Consider the following 19,266-nt stretch of genomic DNA (forward strand, 5'->3'; position numbering starts at 1 on the left):
ATTTCAGTCAAGTCTTTAGAATCGGACGGTGCAGACGTGCTGGAAAATAAAATTTTAATTTGCTTTGCTCCATTGCATTGGAGCATTGAATTACGCGCGTAATAAGGCGACACCGAACACTCGCGGCCAACGCTACTATCAACGTCATAATTGTTACGGTCATTATTGTAATCAACGACATTCTCTCTCTCTCTCTCTTTCAATATCATTATCATCTTTATTGTCATAAGTACGATGTGGGAATATCATTCATTCATTTTTAAAAATATGCAAACATGTGTGTTTGTATACCTTCGGATGTGCATATGAGCGAGAGCAAACCGATGCATGGATAATTAAATATTCTTATACGACGATTGTGCTTTAATCTCATTGTTGTTACTCGCTTTTAATTATGTGCCATTAAAACAACAAAAATAAGAAGGGGAATTCAAAACAAGTTCGTTCTACAGTCCAATCATCACGAAACTTTTTAAGTCCACAATAATTAGACGTAAATAAACATCGACCTTTCGATACAAAAAAGAGAATAAAATTGGAATGAATTATGGCTACCAATTAACATACTTACTCCAGGATAATGTTGATGCATTAAAAAATTTAATACAAATGATGGCTGCCCTTAATCAGAAAGACAAAATAATAAAACTACAATCTCTATTTTATTGCCGTCATTTTAAAATAAAAATTAGAAACGAATTTAATCACGGCATTGTTCGATTCAATATTTGGTTGAACATTTTGCTTTGTTGTTGTTTTTTAGTTGATTTAAGGCTAATGCCCAAATTTAATGGTATACGTTTAGAGCACGGTTGAGTTCCGCGACCATATCGCTAATCTGAAGCATCTTAATGGGCTTTCATCCGCCAAATGACCGCTTTACAATTGGAGCTCAATGTCAATGATTCGGAATTCGTCTTTCCCAGACTGATGTTTTTGTTGTTGCTGCCTTCTGAGAATGGCAAACGCGTGATTATTTGTAAATCAAAAACATAATCGGTGAGAATCCATACAGTGAGTGTCATCGCAAATTCGTTATCACGTGTGTTTTGCTAAACTGAAATGAAACATTGGATCGCAGCTAGGTGTTTGTGTTGTGCATACTTTCTTTTTAAGCAAATACTACTGAAAAATAAGTATTGTTGAAATCATAGTTCGGATCGATTGATCGAAAATATGAGAACCGTACATAAAACAGACGTAGAGCATGGGCAAATATAACCAAATATTTAAATTTGTTCTCAAGGTATAAAATCGGGGTATCAATCTCAATGGTTTATATAGATAAGTGAACCTATTAATACAATAATTGGCGAGGATGTCGAAAAGGCTAACACAACTGATAATTTTGAATTTTATCACAATCAGATTTAAAATACACCCTATGTGCCCTTGAGAAGTCAAATCGGTCTATGTGTGGACTGTATCGGAAAGTGGACCGTTGCTTTAAGGTTATCTTAAGTGAAAGAAAAATCATCTTATGTATACACGCAAAAAATATTAAAACGGTTCGGACTTTTTTACGATAAACAAATTGTTTTTATCACGAAGTTTTTCTTTTATTGTAATCGAGTAAGGTTTCGCTTTAACATATTAAACGTTAGCCTACGGTAAAAGGTCCTTTCTTTTGTTGTAAAACCAAAAACTCTTTATTTGCAAAAGTAATTCGATAGCCGCAAACGATTATTTGTGTACCGGACTAATAATTATTATCTTGTGTCTTTTCTACTAGAGAGAAAGAATGAATATTTGGACGTATGGTCTCAGTATTTGGCAAAAAAAAAAACCATCTTATTGCACATTGCTTTGTGCGTATACATGAAATCTCAAATAGGCCCATGGGCTTGCAAATAATTGTAATTGTGTGATCCTCACTGGTATAGACACATTCTCACACACATACTCACATTACTGTGTACGTACAAGAGAAAATAATCCCAAGCAAGCCCATGGGTTTGTATATAATTGCAATTGTATGCTTGTCAATGTTTTTTTTGTTATGACTGAGCAAAAAGCAATCAGTATAGTGAAAAGCTCAGTCGAGAGAGGAACTAGTTGAAATCACGAATAATATGTTCTAGATATCAAGAAAGAAAGTATTGTCAAGGTAAAAGAACTTCATATTTGTCACAAATTCTTGCAAAAATTTATTGCAAAAAAGCATGTGCTTTTATAGTAAACAAAGTCCAACGTATTTCAGAAAATAAGTTCACTTGGCGAAAATTTCCTTTATGTGAAATAATTTTTTTTTTTGCGTGTATTATCGTCAGAATTTGAAGCCATTTTGCCAAAATGTGGGGATGATTCTGTGAATTATTGTTGTTGATTTTATGCACCGACCGTTATGAACATCATCCCTATGAAATGTGTATGTACACCCATTTAAAGTTTGAATGAGTCTGAAAACATTTTATGTACATTAGAGTGTCCCAAAAAAACAAAAAAAAAAAAGAAATTTTAAACGCATACCCTCGTATTTTCCATAGTGAAAATACGAAATATTATGGCGATCGGTTAACGATAACCCGACGTCCAAAGTTGGATATTGAGTATTTTAAGTCTTAGCATAAAATCGTTTAACTAAGTATACATTTATATGGAATTTATTACAAAACCACAAACTGTACCCTGCACCACTACTGTGGCTGTAATAAAATGTAAATATCGACTCAAAAATTTCTGCTGGTTCGGCTTAGCTATGTTCGCCTGTCTGGATATCCCTTATTTTACAAAAAAAAAAATTAAAAATTAGGTTCAATTAGGAAATTTGAATATTCAAAGTTCGAAAATGTCCACAGCCGTTCATATACGGACAACGTCTAGTGCACCGTTTTTTTAAAGATTTCAAAAAGTTTTTGTGGTCTTCTGAGTATAAAACCTGTTTTTCATTGACGCTATGATTGTGTTTTTACAATTGCCTTACCACATTGCATCGCCTTTGTACATTAGACCGTCCCGTCCTATAAGTAGATATTTTTTTTTTTTTGCAAATAGAAAACGCATCCCTTCCATTTTTTTCCTTTTGGTCCTAATAATTCCAATAAGAAATAGCATGAAAATACTTTTTGGTAAATACTAAAGAAAAGTGACCTCGAAAAAGAAAATCTAAGTAAGAATTCCGTCCTACTTGTGGAAGTAAATAAAATTTCAGAATCTATTTGCTTTTGCTCGATATGCCCACCTTTGGCCTCAATTCGGTCTGAGTTCGTCAAAAAACGAGTTGCAAGCTGCACGAACATGGTGAATTTTCGAACATCATGTTCTCTGAGAAGAACGACTTTCCAATCGTAAACTACCAAATTGATCGTTATCATCTAACCGAATCAAGTTATTTTCGATCTCAAGTGACGGTATGAACAGCTATGACCGCCGATGGACATACCAACATGACTCGAGCCGTCATATAAAGCACGTGCAAACCATGATGGTCAAAAAAAGTCCCGTACTTCATTTCGTCTACTCAGTGGCTGTCCTATTTGGCAGATGTCAATCCGAAGGACTTTGTAGAGAGCAATGCAGGGACTAAAATATATGCCAGTATGGATGCGCTGAAGAAAGCCATTGTACGGGAATGGATTAATATGAAGATGACTGACACGGAGCAAGTGTCAAGGCAATAGTCAATATATTCTGAAAATAGGATTGCTTCCATACATTTTAAATAGCCTGAATCAATAATAAATATTGTCAAAAGTATTTTCACACAATAAATCATATCGTTTTTAATTGGTAGCCCTTCGTGTTAGTTACCCAGTATAATTCGTTTCTAATATGATAGGTAAATCGAATTCTGAAAATAACACATCCTAACAAAACCTGATCGGCGGCTTTAAACCTTTTATAATTATTATACCTTACACCACCACTGGAGGCCACCGTAGCACAGCGGTTAGCATGTCCGACTATGACACTGAACGCCTGGGTTCGAATCCTGGCAAGATCATCAGAAACAATTTTCAGCGGTGGTTTTCTACTCTTAATGCATGCAACATTTGTGAGGTACTATGCCGTGTAAAATTTCTGTCCAAAGAGGTGTCGCACTGTGGCACTCCGTTCGGACTCGGCTATAGAAAGGAGGCCCCTTATCATTGAGCTTAAACTTGAATCGGACTGCACTCATTGATATGTGAGAAGTTTGCCCCTGTTTCTTAGTGGAATGTTCATGGGCAAAATTTGCATTGCATTTACACCACCACTGTGGTACAGGGTATTATAAGATTGTGAATTTGTTTGCAACGCTAAGAAGTAGAAGAACAAGACCCCTTGATTAGTATACCGATCGACTCAGAATGACTTTCTGATTCGATTAAGCCATGTCCGTCTGTGAGTCCATGCATTCTTGTAATCAAAGTGCAGGTCTTATTTGCTGTCCAATTGTTTGGCCCAAGGACGAACGCTATTGATTTTGGTAAAAATCGTTTCAGATTAAGATATAGCTCCCATATACAATATATGTATTGCCCGATTTTTACTTAAATGGCCGTAGAAGATACAATTTTCAACCGATCTACACAAAATTTGGCACGGATTTTTTTATTGATATTAACATACTTGCAAGATTTCATCAAAATCGGTTCAGATTCGGGTAAGCTCCCATGTATATGTATCGGCCGATTTACACTTATAACATTGTAATAAACACAATTTGTAACCGATCTACACAAAATTTAGCACGAATTGTTTTGTTACTGATCTTAACATATCTGCAAGATTTCATCAAAATCGGTTCCAATTTGGATGAAGCATTCATACATATTTATCGCAGGATTTGCACTTATATGGTCGTAGTAACAACAAATTTCAAACGATCGGTTTGAAAGTCGGTTCAGATTGAGATATAGCTCTCATATACATATTTATGTGTATTGCTCGTTTTTGTTTCGCTGTGTCCCGTTTATGACGACTTTGAATGCCACTCACTGTAGTCAACTATTAAATTATATGTTCTCATATAAAGTTATACACATTCATACATGCTAACATATGACATTCTCATTATTGTGTAGTGTACACGCTGTTGTGCTTTAGAAAGAATGTGTGCAAAAATATTCTAAAGGAAATGAACGTTTTTTTATGTTTCTCCTTTATTCATCAAAAGCACAGTGTGTGATTTTTTAACGCATTATTTAGGCAATTTAATGTCGTCAATCTGTTTTTTTTTCTGTTAAGAAGGCAAACTTTTGAAAAAAAGTTAATTCCTGAAAGATGCCAAATTGAAAAAAACAATTTGCTAAATGTGTGATTTTTTATAACAGGGAAATAAAAATTTTCAATATAAAATTTGTTGTTGTCAGATTAGAGAAGACGCCCGGTAGAATCCAATATCAATTTGTCCTTGCTTTATTCTTTTCAAATTCATAAAATCTCTCTTAATTTAAAAACGGAACACCATTCAGGGAAATAACTTTCCTGAAATCTAGATACCCTCTTGAAAGTGGTTGTTACTCCTATTAGTTATTGCCGTTTAAAATAGCCATTAGGTGTCCCAATCTTTCCCATAACCCATAAAGATCTTCTTAAACTTGCACACTGTTTAATATCCTGGGAAATAAATTTAAAAATCTAGGCACCTTGATGATTTTTAATTGTGTTCCTGACTGGTCATGCAGATTTTGAATGAAACCCAAATAAGCATTTCTAAGTTTTTATACGCTCCACCATAGGATGGGGGTATACTAATTTCATCATTCTGTTTGTAACTCCTCGAAATATTCGTCTAAGACCCCATAAAGTATATATGTACATTCTTGATCGTCATGACATTTTAAGTCGATCTAGCCATGTCCGTCCGTCTGACCGTCCGTCTGTCTGTCCAAAGCACTCTAACTTTCGAAGGAGTAAAGCTTGAAAGCCGCTTGAAATTTTGCACAAATACTTCTTATTACTGTAGGCCGGTTGGGATTGTAAATGGGCCATATCGGTTTATGTTTTGATATACCTGGCATATGAACCGATCATGGATCTTGACTTCTTGAGCCACTAGAAGGCGCAATTCTTATCCGACTTGGCTGACATTTTGCATGACGTGTTTTGCTATGACTTGCAAAAACTGTGCTATGTGTATGACTGTAATCGGTCTATAACGTGGTATAGCTGCCATATAAACCTATCTGGGGTCTTGACTTCTTGAGCCTCTACAGGGAGCAGTTCCTATCCGATTTCGCTGAAATTATGCATGACGTGTTTTGCTTTGACTTCCAATAACTATGTTAAGAATGGTTCAAATCGGTCCGTAATCTGATACAGCTGCCATAAAAACTGATCTGGGATCTTGACTTCTCGAGCCTCTAAAGGGAGCAATTATTATCCGATTTGGCTGAAATTTTGTGCAACGGCTTTTTTCATGACCTTTAACATACGTGTCGAATATGGTCTGAATCGGTTTATAGTCTAATACAGCTCCCCTATAAACCGATCTCCCTATCTTACTTCTTCAGCCCCTAATGGGCACAATTCTTACTAGATTTCGATGAAATTGTGCAGAATGACATCTACTATGGTATGGTTCTTTTCTTTTATCCTTTATTTACCTAAAAAGATTAGCCGGGAAAAGAGCTCGACAAATGCGATCCATGGTGGAGGGTACATAAAATTCGGCCGGGTCGAAGTTAGCACACTTTTACTGGTTGCAACTTTTGTTTATTTTTTGTTTTGTTTTCAAAACATATTTTTTTTATGTTTGCGCCAAAATGGGCCAAAGCATGTTTACACTGTGCGAAATGCTGCCGCCTTTAATCAGTTTTCTACTAATTTAGAATCTTGTGCGATAACCGTGAAACCGCTACTCACACAACTGACTAAAGTCGGCATATCGGTGGTGATAACACCTTTTTTGTTTCTATATTTTGCGCGTAAAGCAGAGAGACAGCAGAGAAATTCAAAACGATTTTTTGCCACAGTCGGAAGATAGTGTGTAACGAGCTCAGACATACGGAAAAATAAACAAAAAAAAAAAAAACGGAAGAGCAGTCGACATACAATTCAAAATAAACAAAATTGAGGATTTTCGTAATTAAAAGCAAAAGTAGTGAATCGAAGGACGAGTGCGCGAAAAAAGAAAAGAAAAAAAACTGCAACACCCACATCTGATAGCTGACCGCCACGGCCACAGTAAGCGTTTGGCTTTTGTGGGACCTAGACATCTCACGCTTGTGCCTCCCAAGACGATTGCCAATTCAGTTGGGGGACCGGCACTCAGACAGACAACATGTTGGGCGTTAAATATTTAACGGAAGCCCATTTGAAGGGCTTCGAGAAATACAAGGTAAGTACCTCAGTGTGGAATAGTCCAAAAGAGCAATAATTTAATTTAATTCTATTTACATACAATCAACCCCTCTGTAGACCCCCAAGGGTTGGTTGTTGGCAGCGAGGGAAACGAACCACATGCAAAATACAAACTTACAATTCACATGGTTGTGGCTTTTGTTCTAGGCATTCGCAATGGATTATTGTCCAACATTTGTGTCAATTATAAATGTCTATGACACTTAAGAGCATTTCAAGAGGGGTTAATAATACCCCATTTAATTATGCATAAAGTGTGGGTAGTGCATAAGAGATGTGCGAGTGAGTTTCTCCCGCGCTAACAAACTCACGTGCTAAAAGAGATAGTCACGCAAAACACACACTGACAAAAAAGGTTGACTTAATTTTAAAGATTCGAGCCAATTTTAAATTTAAACATGTTTTCCAACATTTTAAGGAACCATTTCCTTTGGGGAAAAGTATATCCTTCATATTAAAGATTTTTTATTTTAAATAGTGGGGTAATAAATCCTTAACTTTGCGTCTTTTCATTAAAGACGCAAATCTAAAATGAAGGTCAATATATCGTTGAAAGTTAGGAAAATGTCTTCGGGACAAGACAACTGTGAACCGTAGTTAAAGACGCAAAAAAGCCTCACAAATGGAAGCGTCTTTAAATGTTTTTTTTAGGATAAGATGCCAAGTTTAGGAATATAATTTTTCAAATAATAATAATTGGAGAGTCATTTATAAAGTAAAATAAGAATCATTTCATTCAAGTTTTATTCTTTGGCTCGTTTTCATTGCTAAATTCCCACGAATAAGAAGAATCTTAAATTTTGGGTCAACTTTTCTTCAGTACAGTTTTCAAGAACAAAGTTGTCATACATTTGGTGCTCTGAGAAAACTCAAGTACATACCAAACATTGGATATTAATTTTTATGGGAGTTAGTATAGAGTCGAGTGCTCGAGTTGTTGGCAAGCTGGGATTGACAGTGTGGTGAGTTCGATTTCCATCAGAGGCTTTGGTCTGTCGTCCCTGTGATATCACAATGGCCTACAAATTGGCTAGATGAGCCTTTGTTAAACCATGTACAATAACATTAGGAAAGAGATATACTGTTATACCGCAATATAGCTATTATGTTTTCTAGTTAAAACAAGTAAAAGCGTGCCAAGTTCGGCCCTGCTGAATCTTATATACCCTCCACCATGGATCGCATTTCTCGAGTTCTTTTCCCGGTTTCTCTTTTTAGGCCAACAAAGGATAAAAAAAAAATTATTGCTAAGTTATTGGAGCTATATCAAGTTATGGTCCGATTCGGACCATAATCGCGTTGAATGTTGAAAACCATAGTAGAAGACATTTTGTAAAATTGCAGGCAATTCGAATAAGAATTGCGCTTTAGGGGAGCTGTATCAGGCTATAGGCCGATTCAGACCATTTTTGACACGTATATTGAAGATCATGAGAAAAGCTGTTGTACAAAGCCAAATTAGCCCTCTAGAGGCTCAAGAAGTAAAGATCCCAGATCGTTTTATATGGCAGCTATATCAGGTTATGGAGCTATTTAAACCATAGTTGACACAGGTGTTGGAAGTTATACCAAAACACCACGTGTAAAATTACAGTAAATCGAGAATTGCGAATTGCACTCTCTAAAAGCTGATGAAGTCAAGACCCCAGATCGGTTTCTATGGCAGCTATATCAGGATATGAACCGATTTGAATCATACTTAGCACAGTTGTTTACAATCCCACCGACCTACACTAATAAAAAGTATTTGTGCAAAATGTTAAGCGCCTAGCTTTACTCTTTCGAAAGTTAGCGTGCTTTCGACAGACAGACATGGCTAGATCGACTTAATATATATATATGGGGTCTTAGACGTATATTTTGAGGTGTTACAAACGGAATGGGGAAATTATTATACCCCCATCCTACGGTGGAGGGTATAAAAATGATATCGGTGAGATGGTGTTCCACTTCCTTGAATGCAGATTTAGTGAAACGTTTGCAGGGTTAAATTACCTTAAACACAGTGTAAACGGTCTGGATTTAGTCACATAAATCAAGATCTATAAATTTGCATTTTAAACGTGCTTCAACATTGCATCGTTTCTTTTTATATTCATTGGACGTTTGCTTAAATCACCCGTGACTTAATAAATTCATTTCACGCTCCCACCTCCTTCAAAAATGTTTAATAAAATATACACATGTACGAGTATGTACATATTAAAATCCGAGCAAATTCGACATTTATAACCTCAGATTATAATTTAATCGCCGGCGAATCGAAAAATTCATTTATTTTTGTATTCCTCACTTCATATGAAGCGGATATTGCCCCATGGCTGATCATAATCAGAGAAAGGTGTAGTGAAACATCAAAATTTCAGCGAAGGTTTAGCTAGGCAAAGGCCAATGAAGTGATTCGTATGGCTCTACGATTTAGAGTACAGAATATAAATTATGGGATATATGTAAGTACATCCGAGTAAATGTCAAAAAATAAGAAGTTTTAAGAAATGTGGATCAAGTTCATACTCTAGGAGTTATTTTATAAGAGATACATATATGATTTCAATTCGAAAATTTTAAAGCAGACAGCATTTAAAATTTAACTTCTATCTTTAATATTCAAAAAATTTAAAAATTCAAAAAAAGTTTTAAAATTTTGTTCTTAATTTTTATACCCTCCGCCACAGGCTGGGCGGATCTGATCTGATCTGAGATCCAGCAAGGTATATTCTTGATCTTCACGATATTCTACGTCTATTAAGTCATGTCCGTCCGATATTAACTATCTTTAAGTGTTGGTCGGTTGGGATTGTGAATGGGCCATATCGGTCTATGTTTTGATAGAATTGCTATTTAAACCGACCTTGGATCTTGACATCATGAACCTTCAGTGGGCTCAATTCTTTTCCGATTTGGCTGAATTTTGTTTGAAGTGTTTTGTATTGATTGTTAACAACTATGCGAAGTATGATCTAAATCGGTTCATAACCTTATATAGCTCCCATATAAACAAATCTTCCCATTATACTTTCTAAACCTCTAGAGGGCGCAATTCATATCTGATTTAGCTGAAATTAGGCATGAGGTGTTTCATTTTAACGTCCAATATGGTCTAAGAATGGTCTTAATTGGTTCATAACCTTGCTTAGCTCTCATTTAACCGATCATAGGACGCCGAATTCTTATTTGATTCGACTGAAATTTTGTACCATGACGTTTTCAATGACATTAAACATATGTGCCTAGTATGGAATTGGAGGTCATACCACCGAAAAAAAAATCGCAAAATTTTTTTCAATTAAACTTAAGGCTAGTTTGTACAATATAATAGGTAAGGAGATATCAAAGACCCATAGTCGCACATTTCGACAAATCTATACCAATACCGTGGTTGCCATGCCGGATCAACCTGATGGAGTCCTTCATCCGCAAAGGGCTACCGACTTTGTGCACAAGACACTACTACGATAGCAAAATTAAATCTATAGGGCACCCCTACCATGGACCATTGCCCAAACAATGCTCCTCAAGTTCATGTCCCAGGAGGTAAACATCTGTGTACCAAATATAGAAATTAAATCAAATTTTCGAAAAATTTCAATAATTTTTTAATTGGATCAATTAACAAATAAATTCAAAATTTTAAAAATTTCAATAATTTTTTAATTAAATCAATTAAAAAATCAATTGAAATGCAATTTTTTTAATTGAAAAATTTCAATTACTTTCTTAAAAACCAAGATCGATATTATCACTTTTGTGATACAAGCAGTTTGAATCAAAAAATTTATTGAATCAGTTATTTTTGTGATTGAAAACGATTATTATTTTTTTCTGTGCGTAGCGCAGAGGTTAGCTTGTCCGCCTATGACGTTGAACTCTTCAATGTTGTCTTCCAATGCGTCAATTGAAGCGGGCTTGTCTGTATAGACACAAGATATAGAATAATATTATAATAACATAATATAATTATGTCAAAGTATAGACATGAGCTTTAACATAACCCCACAAAAAATAGTCTAATGGCATTAAATCGCACAATCTAGGCGTACAGGATCCGAAAGTGAAATAAAATGTTTACCGAACTCGCCTCTGGCATGTTGTGTGACATGTGTCACCGTCTTGTTGAAACCACATGTCAATGCAAGTCAAGCTCTTGGATTTTGGGCGATATCATCTCACGATAGCACTCATCATTCACAGTTATGTTACGATTCGTATCATCTTTGAAGAAGTATGGTCCAATGATGCCACCAGCCCATAAACCGCACCAAACTGTGACATTTTCTGGATGCATTGGTGGCTCTTGCAATGTTTCTGGCGGATTTTCACTCCAAAAGACAATTCTGCTTATTTACGTAAACTGACGTAAACTGACGTAAACTGACCATAAAATTGAAAAAGTGCTCGATGAACTTTCTTAACAGAGCACGCATTTTGATATTAAAATTCGATCATGCAAGCAAGCGTTGTTCGTTTAAAAGAAGATTCATGGTGAAATTATAGACCAAAGAAATCGAGAGGTCGACTTTTAATCTCTGCTTGACTTTATTTTAAAAATATTAATTTAAAAGTTCTCATAGCTGGTGGCCATAGTAGCCAAAGCTATATATCTAACTTTACTTACTTACTTTAATTGGCTATGACAGAACATTTGTTCCAGTAGCCGAACGCAGAATAGCGTTCCAAGCGCCTCGATCTTCTGCGCTCATTCTTAAATCTCTGACACTAAGTTTCGAGGTGTCTCCCACCATTTGATCTTTCCATCGGGCTTTTGGTCTTTCCGGTTTGCGCGTGCCACCGTTTTTGCTTTCAAAAGACTTCTTTGCTGGATCGCCGTCAAATTCTAAGACGATTTAACCATGTCCATGTGTCTGTCCGTCCGTCTGTTGTAATCACTTTAGAGCCTTTAAGAATTGAAATATTGAGCTGAAATTTAGCACAGATACGTCTTTTTGATGCGCGCTGGTTAAGTTCTTGAACGGGCCAAATCGGACCATATTTGGATATAGCTGCTATATAGACCGATTTTCCGATAAAGGGTCTAATGCCAATAAAAACTTTATTTTTCATTCGATTTTGCTGAAATTCAAAACAGTGAGTAGTTTAAGGCTTCCCGACAACTGACCCAAATATGGTTCAGATTGGACTATATTTAGATATAGCTATCATATAGACCGGTCTCCCGATAGAGGGTCTGAAGACCATAAAAACTTTATTTGTTACCCGATTTTGCTGAAATTTGCAACATTGGTTTATTTTAAGCCTCCCGATATCTAACGTCAATATGGTTCAGATCGGACTATATTTAGATATAGCTGTCATATAGACCGATCTCCCGATAAAGGGTCTGAAGACCATAAAAGCTTTATTTATTACCAGATTTCGCTAAAATTTAAAAAGTGGGTTATTTTAAGCCTTCCGACATCTGACCTAAGTATGGTTCTGATCGGACTAGATATAGCTGCCAATAAAGGGTCTGAAGGCCATACATGCTTTATTTTTTTTATCCGGTTTCGCTGAAAATTGGAATAGTGCGCAGTTTTAAGTCTCCCAATATCCGACCCAAATATAGTACTGATCGGACTATGTTTAGATATAACTGTCATATAGACCGATCTGCCAATAAAGGGCGTGAAGCCCATAAAAGCTTTATTTTTTAAACGATTTCGCTAAAATTTGAAACAGTGAGTTATTTTTAGCCTCCTGACACCCGATCTAAATATGATTCAGTTAGGACTATATATAGATATAGCCGCCATATAGACCGATCTGCCGATGAGAGGTCTGAAGCCAATAAAAGCTTTATTTATTACCCGACTTCGCTAAAATTTTAAACAGTGAGTAGGTTAATACCTCTCAACATCCGACCTAAATATGGTTCTGGTCGGACTATATTTAGATATAGCTGCCATATAGACCGATCTGCAGATAAGGAGACTGAAGCCCATAAAAGCTTTAAATATTACTCGATTTCGCTGAATTTTAAACAGTGAGTTTTTCTGAGCCTCACGATATCCGTCCTTAATGTGGATCAGATCGGTTTATAATTGTATATATCTGTCAAAAAGACCAATATTTTGTTCTACAAAATTGAACAGTGAAATATATATTAGACAACTTAACGTCCGTGTCGAATTTGGGTGCTTAAGTTATGGTGGGTATCCAATGCCTTTTTACTTGTTGTATTTACTATAGGCTTAGTATCTATTAAATTAATAAATAAAGTTCTCATCTTAAAAAAAGGAATTTAGCGTCGCTTAAACAGACGTTTAAAAACACTGACAACAAATGACCATTTAAATGCTATTCATTTGAATTGAAGGTAGTTATTAATTGGCCAACCAAATAGCAACAAGGTGCACAATTTTATTCAAGTTTGATAAAGAAAGTAATCAATGGTCGTGATAACAGGCGGGCTGCAGTTTTTTTCTTTGTCATTATATTGGGCTAATAAATCATGGATTTTCATAAAGTTTGCCTAGCAGACAGATTGATCGATAAAAATGTCTCTATGTTCTTATCGTATGCTAAAGTAGACGAAATATTATAGAATATCAAATGTGACAGGGAATCAATATTAAAGATCATATATTGCTTTTTTGGGGGCTACGTAAAGCCAATGGTAGTTAATGCATAATGAAATGCAAGCATAAGTAAACCGAAAAAGAACTGTGGAAAGCACCTTTGAGGGTTACAAAATATATATTTTCTGAAGAACTTTTTGATTTGCTGCTGAAAGTTGTGTCATTTCATTTAGGTCATCAACATCCGTGCAGCATTCCGTTAAGATTTTTTCAAGCACATGTACTTTTAAGGTAAAATCGTGTTATCACCATGACGAATGGAATGCGAAGTAAACCATCGGTTTATGGTTTTAAGTTTATTTCGATAATGGAAAATGATTCATTTGATTTGTGTAAAGGTTTTCAATTAGCTCAGCTTTTCCAAGCCAACAATATGCTGTAATAGAAAGTATTCCATGAACCGAAGTAAATTGAAATGTCTTTTAGAAAACTCGTAAATTTCTTTGAATAATCCAATACTTTTGGTTCCCCTAGCATACCGGTGTTGTGGATAACAGCTAATTGCAAATTTTCTCAAAAACATTCCATGAAGAAACAGCGAGGCTTATCCCACATTAAGCAAAGTTAGATAGGCAACCGGATATCAGACCCAAAAAGACAAATTTGTATACCACATCTAGTCGTTGGTGGTAATAGAATTTAAGCTCCCTACCAACGCGGTCGCCGAAAACAAAACTTCATCAAAATGTCTTTCGAAATATTTCATAGAAACTGTTGTTGAAAAAAATGTTATTGAAATGTTGTGTTTAGAAAAAAGTCCTCAAGTTCTTTTTTTGAAATTGTATATGGATTTTTTAAATTTTGTTTAGAGGAAAATGCTCTTTAAAATGTTTCCTTAGATTTTTTTAAATCCCTAAGAGATTTTATTGAAACTTCGTTTACATCTGGAATTCAATTTTATAAGGCCTAAAATAATATTGGGATCTAAAAGCAAGTTCGTTTTCAAACCGGATCCATCTGTTTCGTTTCCTATAGCATGATAATTGGCTCAAATTTAAAATTTTTCATTTTGAACCATAGACTCTGCTAGTTGGTTGCTCTTCTCTGTGGCTGTTATCATCTTATCATCACCAGTTCTTAGCGTTTATTCTATTTATTGTGCTGCCTGTCGGTTTTATTTATACTATTTTACCCATTTGTTGCTGCTGATGATGTTGTTGTTGTTGTAATTTTTCAAATGATCAGCAATCTTCCATTCATTCCTCCAATCCGCCTTAGCCAGCCTAACGTCGTTGATATGCAAAAAAGCGGGGCAAATTAAATGAAATGTCATTGACCACGTGAAGAGCTGAGCTGATATATTCTCTGGTTATGCTCTCTTCTCACAATTGTTTGTATTTTTTTCATATTGTCCAGCTACTTGATTAGAGATTTTTCTCAATGAGATGAGGTTCTCGACGCTTTCCCATGTAAATCAAATCAAAATAAATCCAAAGACACTGCGTCCCAAATGCGATAAGAGTTGTAGGCTGTTATCAGCATCATCAGCAGCTAATGACACATTGCTAACATACAAACTACATATTAATTAATTGTTGTTGTTGTTTTCTGTGCAAATGACCCTCAAATTAATTGCGTTAAATAGCTAATCATATTAAATCGATTTTCCTGGGACCTCATGCACACATGTATTTGAATTGATAATAAATGGAAGGAATGACTTAAAACATTCTCCGTCTAAAGGTTGTCTTTTACGTACTGAAGGCCAAGAAACGTTTTTACAAATTTGATAAGCATTGTGATTTTTTTAGACGAAAATATTAATACCATGGCATAAAAAAATTCGGGGGATTGGGGTCTCCCCCGTATGTATATTGAGTTGTGAAGTTACAAAACAAGTAATAGTTCGATTCGGACCATAAGTGAATTGAAAGTTGTAGAACATAGTAGTAGTCATTGGGTAATATTTCAGGGCATTCGGATAAGAATTGCGCCTTGTAGGGGCTCAAGAAGCATAATCGGGAGATCGGTTCATATGGCAGCTGTTTCAGGCTATAGATTGATTAAGACCATATTGGACATGTATGTTGCAGGTCATGGAAGAAGCCGTTGTACAAAATTTCAGCAAATTCGGATAAGAATTGCGGCCTCTAGAGGCTTAAGAAGTCAAGATACCAGATCGGCTCCCTCTACTGGCTCAAGAAGTCAAGATCCCATATCGGTTTATTATATGGCAGTTATAACAGGTGATTTGAACCATATTATATACCATAACCTGGTATAGCTGCCATATAAACCGATCTGGGGTCTTGACTTCTTGAGCCTCTACAGGGAGCAATTCCTATCTGGTTTGGCTGAAATATTGCATGACGTGTTTTGTTATGAGTTCCAACAGCTGTATTAAGAATGGTTCAAATCGGTCCATAACCTAGCTGATATTTTACATGAGGTGTTTTGTTATGACTTTCAACAACTGTGCTGAGAAAAGTTCAAATCGGTCAATAACCTGATATAGCTGCCATATAAACCGATCTGGGGTCTTGACTTCTTGAGCCACTAGAGGGCGCAATTATCCAATTTAGCTGAAATTTTTTACATACATGTCGAAAATGGCATGAATCGGTTTATAGCCTAATGCAGCTCCCCTATAAACCGATCTCCCTATTTTACTTCGTCAGCTAAAGTGCGCAATTCTTACTAGATTTGGCTGAAATTTTACACAATAACTTCTACTATGGTCTCCAATATTCAGTTCAATTATGGTCTGAAATGAACCATAACTTGATATTGTTCATATAACAACGCAATTCTGGGGCCAAATTACCTGGGGTCAGATTCGAACTCTACTCCCAAATACGCTCCATTTGAAACCTATTTTGTCCCTAATGACTTACATGCCTACTTAGTTGATTTTAAGGTAGGGCGTTCCTCCCGGTTGATGGACTCAAAATTGTTTATATTTTTCGTATTTTGGGTTACCACAAAATACTAAACACTACTCAACTCCAGAAAATTACACGTTTTACTAGAATCTACATATCCGTTGGGAACCAAGTCTTTCGAAATTGGTTAAATCATTTAATGCATCGATTAAACACAAATTTATTTGCACTTTCATGGTATCCCAAAACAAGAATTTTGTATAAAATTTGGTGTTCAGTAAACTGGGTTACACAAAATTTCGGCGGAATCGGACAGTAAATGCGCCTTTTATGGGCCCAAAACCTTAAATCGAGAGATCGTTCTATATGGCAACTATATCCAAATCTGAACCGATCTCGACCAAATTGATAAAGGGTGTCGAAGGGCCTGACTATCCCAAATTTTGGAGACATCGGACAAAATTTTTTTTTCACCTAACCAAAACGCAGGGTATGTCCCCTATATATGCAGTGCATTGCGTTGGCAATTAGGAAAGTTAAGGGTTGGAGGGGGGAAGAGAGAGTAGTGTTCATTGATATTAGTCTTACATTTCTGAACGTCGATGTCAGTGGGAAAGACATTAGCCGGAAGTCGATTCCACATACGAATGGTTCGGACGAAAAATGAATTTTCTCGGTAATTCATGGTTCGGTCGGCTGGCCAATCAATTATTAACGGGTGTGAGTTCCTGGCAAATCTTGTATTCCTGGTGAACAATCTAACGTCAGGCATAAGAAGACGAATATCCCTGGAACACACGCCATGAAAATAACGATAGAGCAATACAACGCTACCCACATTCCGACGATGTTCAAGGGAAGCAATAGAGTTGGATACCCTATCCTATCCCCAATCAACACCATCGCTCTCCGTTGAACCCGGTCAAGTAGCTCCAAGGATAATTTTGGAGCTCCTGCCCATATATGAGAGTTATATTCCGTCCTCCTTTGTTAAATAGTGTATTTAGCACTCATAATTAGGTTAGGTTAGGTTAAAATGGCAGTCTGCCATCAGACTAACTTAGACGTTTTTGTCCATTGTGATACCACAAATCACCGATAATTAGCCTCTTTCCAATGGGAGACATCATTTACTTTGCCCACCAAGGTCATTATTAGGTATATCTTGCCTGCTCTGTTCGTTTCTGTGCCAACCAACTTAAGTCAATAATTTTAGAAACTTTATGAAAACAAGTACTACTAATAATGAAATTCTCATCTACAGTACAGCAGTATTGACACAAGTTATCTGAGCGTCTATGTTATGCATCCTTTTTGGAACAAATGTGTGGAGGTATGTATGTCTAACATTTAAAACTCGATATAATTCTATATTCCTAAAATCCAAGTACATCTTATTAATTTCAGTTTTTACCCATGTGGCTGGCGCCGAATATCCTGACTTTTGTGGGATTTCTTATGACAGTCATTAATTTTCTGCTGTTGGCCTACTATGATTGGGATTTTGCGGCGGCGAATCCAGCTGAAAACACAGTTCCCCGTTGGGTGTGGTCGGTGGCGGCCTTGAACATAATGCTTTACTACAATCTGGGTACAGTAGTATCCATAGGCTTTATCTTCATTAACCGATTCTATGACATAATTCTTACTTGCAGATGGCATGGATGGTAAACAGGCAAGACGGACAGGAACCAGTGGTCCTTTGGGTGAATTATTCGATCATGGCTTGGACTCGTATTCAGCTGTACTCATACCCATCTATATGTTTTCTTTGTTTGGCACTGATGACCTGCCACCTTATCGCATGTTCTTTGTGATATGGAATGTGTTTCTGAATTTCTATTTGACGCATGTGGAGAAATATAATACGGGTGTTATGTTTCTGCCCTGGGGATATGATTTTACCATGTGGGTGAGTGAAGCAATTGTCATTGTCTGATTATCAATCTCTAATGCGGTGCTATGTTGCAGGGTGTAAGCATTACCCTTTTCTTAACTACAATTGTGGGGCCGGGTATATGGCGCTATCGTCTTGAAACCTATAACATTTCCATGGCAAACATCTTTGAAGTTATACTCATCGGTTCGGGTATTGTTACCAGTCATCCTATAATTCTGAAAAATATTTACATGTAAGTATTAGGGAAATGTATGCTTGTTATGTTTTTCAATGACAATCTTCAGCATGTCTCTATAAAATTATGATTTAACCTTCAGTTGGCTTAATTTCAAATAGGTCTATATTATAGAACTGTAGAATTAACCTATTTTAAGGCTTCATTAAGTTTTGTGAATACGGGCTTAAGCCTATTTTGTCAACCTCCCTGCAAATATTTTTAATAATTTGGGACGAGCGTTCGTCATCGTAATGAAGAAAACAATCTTCTGGAGAATATTTATGCAGTTTTTCTTCCGCATGAGTCACGAAACCCTCTTCTACGATATCACTAGGAAATACATTGCGTATGTGGTAGTTTTAGGAACTCTTCGCGACGGTTTTCATACGACACATTGCATTATAATCGTCCGTAAGAGTCGCGAAACACTCTTTTAGGATATCATTTAATAATCCATACGCAAGG

At 36.1% G+C, this 19,266-nt stretch overlaps 1 protein-coding gene across 8 annotated transcripts in view; it reads left to right on the plus strand.

Moving 5' to 3' along the window:
- Nucleotides 1-19,266, plus strand: part of LOC106092045 (ethanolaminephosphotransferase 1) — a 26,421-nt gene continuing 7,155 nt past the window's right edge. The window contains exons 1-6 of one of the 8 annotated variants that reach the window (XM_013258789.2): nt 1-229; nt 6,858-7,264; nt 17,949-18,017; nt 18,092-18,275; nt 18,340-18,596; nt 18,656-18,816. In XM_013258789.2, coding sequence (XP_013114243.1) covers nt 7,208-7,264; nt 17,949-18,017; nt 18,092-18,275; nt 18,340-18,596; nt 18,656-18,816 — 728 coding nt within the window. In that variant the 5' untranslated portion in view covers nt 1-229; nt 6,858-7,207. Of the gene's footprint in view, nt 230-983; nt 1,015-6,857; nt 7,265-17,948; nt 18,018-18,091; nt 18,276-18,339; nt 18,597-18,655; nt 18,817-19,266 lie in introns of those variants that run through there. The other 7 variants (XM_013258787.2, XM_013258788.2, XM_013258795.2 and 4 more) reach the window with 7 other exon arrangements.

This window comes from Stomoxys calcitrans, chromosome 3 (genome assembly GCF_963082655.1).
Source record: "Stomoxys calcitrans chromosome 3, idStoCalc2.1, whole genome shotgun sequence".
Lineage (NCBI taxonomy): Eukaryota > Metazoa > Arthropoda > Insecta > Diptera > Muscidae > Stomoxys > Stomoxys calcitrans.